This window comes from Morus notabilis, unplaced genomic scaffold (assembly GCF_000414095.1).
Source record: "Morus notabilis unplaced genomic scaffold, ASM41409v2 Scaffold286, whole genome shotgun sequence".
Lineage (NCBI taxonomy): Eukaryota > Viridiplantae > Streptophyta > Magnoliopsida > Rosales > Moraceae > Morus > Morus notabilis.
The window spans coordinates 197,819-201,566 of record NW_010365008.1 but is presented as its reverse complement, the minus strand read 5'-3'; the positions used below and the strand labels follow the sequence as shown (position 1 = coordinate 201,566).

Sequence of the window (3,748 nt, the reverse complement as noted above, 5' to 3'; positions counted from 1 at the left end):
TAACTCTTATCCAATTTATTTGATTGTTCCCATAGAAATACTGCACACCAATATGTTTAATTAGGTAATTGTTTAAACTAATGAACTTCGTGCGGGTTTTGAATCGTGTCGCTACCCGGATTGTCAGCCCTAGTTGCACCCCACAACTTCTCATCACTCATTCATGTCATGTGCTCATATTCGAGTAATCTACACTAAGAATATTTAATGGGTCGTTTGTTTATATACTCAAATCTAAATCATTAATTCTGTTACAGTGTAACTCTACATAAAATTTAAATTTCAAACATTAAAATTATAAATTATAAATTTAAATATACCTCTCAAACCGCCCATTAACTTATTCCAATAAACTCAATTATAGTCCCAGATGCATCAATTAATATATCCTTCATTCAAATGAGTGTTAAAATTAGTGAGAGTTCCTCTAAAAACCTTTAATCATAGCACTACTGTAATCATATATGTGCATGGGTTGTTGGAATAGACAACAAATAAACAAGTAAGAAGTACAACTTGCTATTATTTTATTCGCCGTCAAGCGTCAACTTGCAATTTTTTTCTTTTAAAGGAGGAAATTAGTTATTGCATTCGCTATCTTCTCACTTCTTTACTCAATATTTTGGCAGGCTGTCATCTCCAAAGGCGCCTGGACTACCAATTGTCCCACCTTATCTTTTAAAATTCTCACTCCCATAGATAGATTCCGTTATAGCAGCAAACTTGGATAAATAGAATCTTCTCCGGTTCAATCTTTACTACAATTGCATTTTGATTTTCTATTGAGAGCAAAAAATGCATACTCAAGAGGAAAATCCCACCGAATAGTGCCCAAAATTCTCCATTAAGTCTCTACTTAAAGCTTGCGTATGAAGTGAGAAGATGAAGATATTTCTCTTCATACTTGTACAATCATTTGTGCTGCTAAATCTCTTCCATTTTCACTTAGCAGGAACCGATCATGAGATCAGTCAACAACGACCGAAAAGGACTTACATTATCCACATGGACAAGTCCAACAAGCCAGCAGTTTTCGACGATCACGTAAACTGGTACGACTCATCTTTGAAATCGGTGTCCGACTCAGCTGAAATGCTTTACACCTACGACAATGTAATTCACGGCTTTTCTACGAGGATCACTGAAGAAGAAGCCCATTTGCTCAACAACCAACCCGGTGTTGTTTCTGTAATACCCGAAACCAGGTACGAGCTTCACACAACTCGAACTCCGGACTTTCTCGGACTCAAAGAGAGCTACTCGCTCATCGCTGCGTCGGATAAAGCCAGCGATGTCATCATCGGTGTTTTGGACACCGGAGTTTGGCCCGAGATCGAAAGCTACGACGACAAGGGTCTTGGTCCGGTGCCGAAAAGCTGGAAAGGAAAGTGCGAGGCGGGGAAGAACTTCAACTCCTCGAGCTGCAACAGAAAGCTGATCGGGGCGAGGTCTTTCTACAAAGGGTACGAGAAAGAGGCGGGAAGGATTGATGAGAAAGTGGAATCGAAATCCCCGAGAGATGACGATGGCCACGGAACTCACACCTCGACGACCGCAGCAGGGTCCCATGTTTCGAGTGCGAGCGTCTTGGGCTACGCTTCCGGGACGGCGCGTGGAATGGCTCCCACGGCCCGAGTCGCCACCTACAAGGTATGCTGGCTCAAGGGATGTTTCGACTCCGATCTAATCGCAGGCTTTGATAAGGCCATTGCGGATGGTGTCCACATCCTATCCATGTCGCTTGGCGGTGGCTCCGGTACTGAATACCACTCAGATATTCTAGCCATTGCTACTTTTGCCGCCACTGCACGGGGAATACTAGTATCCGCCTCGGCCGGAAACAGTGGACCGTACCATGGAACAGTGTTCAATGCTGCGCCGTGGATAACCACGGTGGGCGCCGGGACAATTGACCGTGATTTCCCAGCTTATGTTAAGCTTGGAAACGGACAAGAGTACAAAGGCGTTTCCCTTTACAAAGGAAAACAATTATCAGACAAGGTGTTGGTTCCGATTGTTTACGGTGCTAGCGTAAGTAACGACTCGGATGGGGCTTTTTGCCTGCCCGGCAGTTTGATTCCGAAAAAGACTAAGGGGAAAATAGTGATATGCTTTCATGGAAGAAACGGTAGAGTTCAAGCGGGTCTGGTTGTGAAAGACGCTGGTGGCATTGGCATGATTTATACTAGAGACGACGATTCCCATGGGGAAGAGCTAGTCGCCGATGCCCATCTCTTGCCCGCAGCATTTGTGAGCCTAGAAAAAGGGCTTGAGATACGGAGATATGTGGATTCCGTGGCTAATCCAACAGCTACAATCATCCAAGGAGCTACAAAGTTGGGCGTTCAACCGTCGCCAATAGTTGCATCTTTCCGCTCTCGCGGCCCAAATCGACGCACTCCAGAGATACTCAAACCCGACCTTATAGCCCCAGGAGTGAACATCCTGGCCGGGTGGACAGGCGCAGTTGGGCCGAGTGGATTGAGCCTCGACAAGAGGCGGGTGAACTTCAACATTATTTCAGGCACGTCAATGTCTTGCCCACACGTGAGCGGCCTTGCAGCTCTTCTCAAGGCTGCGCATCCAAAATGGAGCCCTGCTGCTATTAGGTCGTCCCTTATGACAACCGCCTACTCAACCTATAAAAATGGCAAAACCATAGAAGACGTTGTTACGGCAAGAGCCGCGACACCATTCGATTTCGGAGCTGGGCATGTGGATCCAGTGGCAGCCCTTGACCCTGGACTAGTCTATGATGCTACTGTTGAAGACTACATAAACTTCCTGTGTGCCTTGGATTATGCTCCGGAGCAGATTAAGACGGTCACTAAGAGAGATTTCACGTGCAATTCGACAAAGAAATACAGCGTGGGAGATCTTAACTACCCATCTTTTGCTGTTCCTTTTAAAGCAGAATCGGAGGAAGAGGTTGGAGCTACTAAGAATGTGTCACAAACTATGACATACACTAGAACTCTCACAAACGTTGGTGCCCCAGCAAAGTATGAAGTCTCAGTATCAAAGATTGACTCAGTGAAGATTTTGGTCAAACCAAAATCATTGAGTTTCAAGAAGGCATATGAGAAGAAGACTTACACTGTCACGTTTGTTGCTAGTACTTTGCAATGGGGTACAAAACATTTTGGTCGCTTGGAATGGTCAGATGGCAAACACATTGTTGGAAGTCCAATTGCTTTTAGTTGGTCACTATAAGCATTTTTTTTTTTCAATTAAATGCTCATTACCAGTGGGAAGACCTGATGTTTTGTTCCATCCGATGGTTGTCTTGTGTAACATGGCAAAGTGTGTACCACTCGAAAAAAAATAAAAATAAATAAAAAACCCACTTTGTATGTCGTTTCAATGTCTTCTCAATAGATTAACCGAGTTGATGTGTTTCCTTCGGAACATTGCTTTCTTAGTTAAAGTTCTTTCCTTTGGTAAAGTTGATTAAATGATTTGACAAAAACAATATTTGAACGTACGACGTCAAATAAGATAGCAACTAACGATAAGTGACAGGACTATCCATGTCGACTTGCCTAATTACCAACTAATATATCTTAATTAAATCTAGCTGTTTTAAGGTAAAAGCATTCAATCATATCTTGTTTGCTTGCGTTGCGCTCGGGCCACATATATTTATTTGATGATAATGAACCATATTACGTAGTTATCAGTACAGCTGGTTTTGTCCCAAGTTTAAGCGTGCTCCGTATTGGCTTCATGGCTTGTACATATAAACCTC

General features: G+C 43.4%; 1 protein-coding gene across 1 annotated transcript in view; it reads left to right on the top strand.

The window, feature by feature from the left end:
- LOC21393558 (subtilisin-like protease SBT1.7) overlaps nucleotides 1–3,364 on the top strand; it is a 7,805-nt gene extending 4,441 nt beyond the window's left edge. The window contains exon 5 of the mRNA XM_010107177.2: nucleotides 876–3,364. Coding sequence (XP_010105479.2) covers nucleotides 876–3,213 — 2,338 coding nt within the window. The 3' untranslated portion in view covers nucleotides 3,214–3,364. The remainder of the gene's footprint in view (nucleotides 1–875) is intronic.
- The last annotated feature ends 384 nt before the right edge of the window (nucleotides 3,365–3,748 follow it).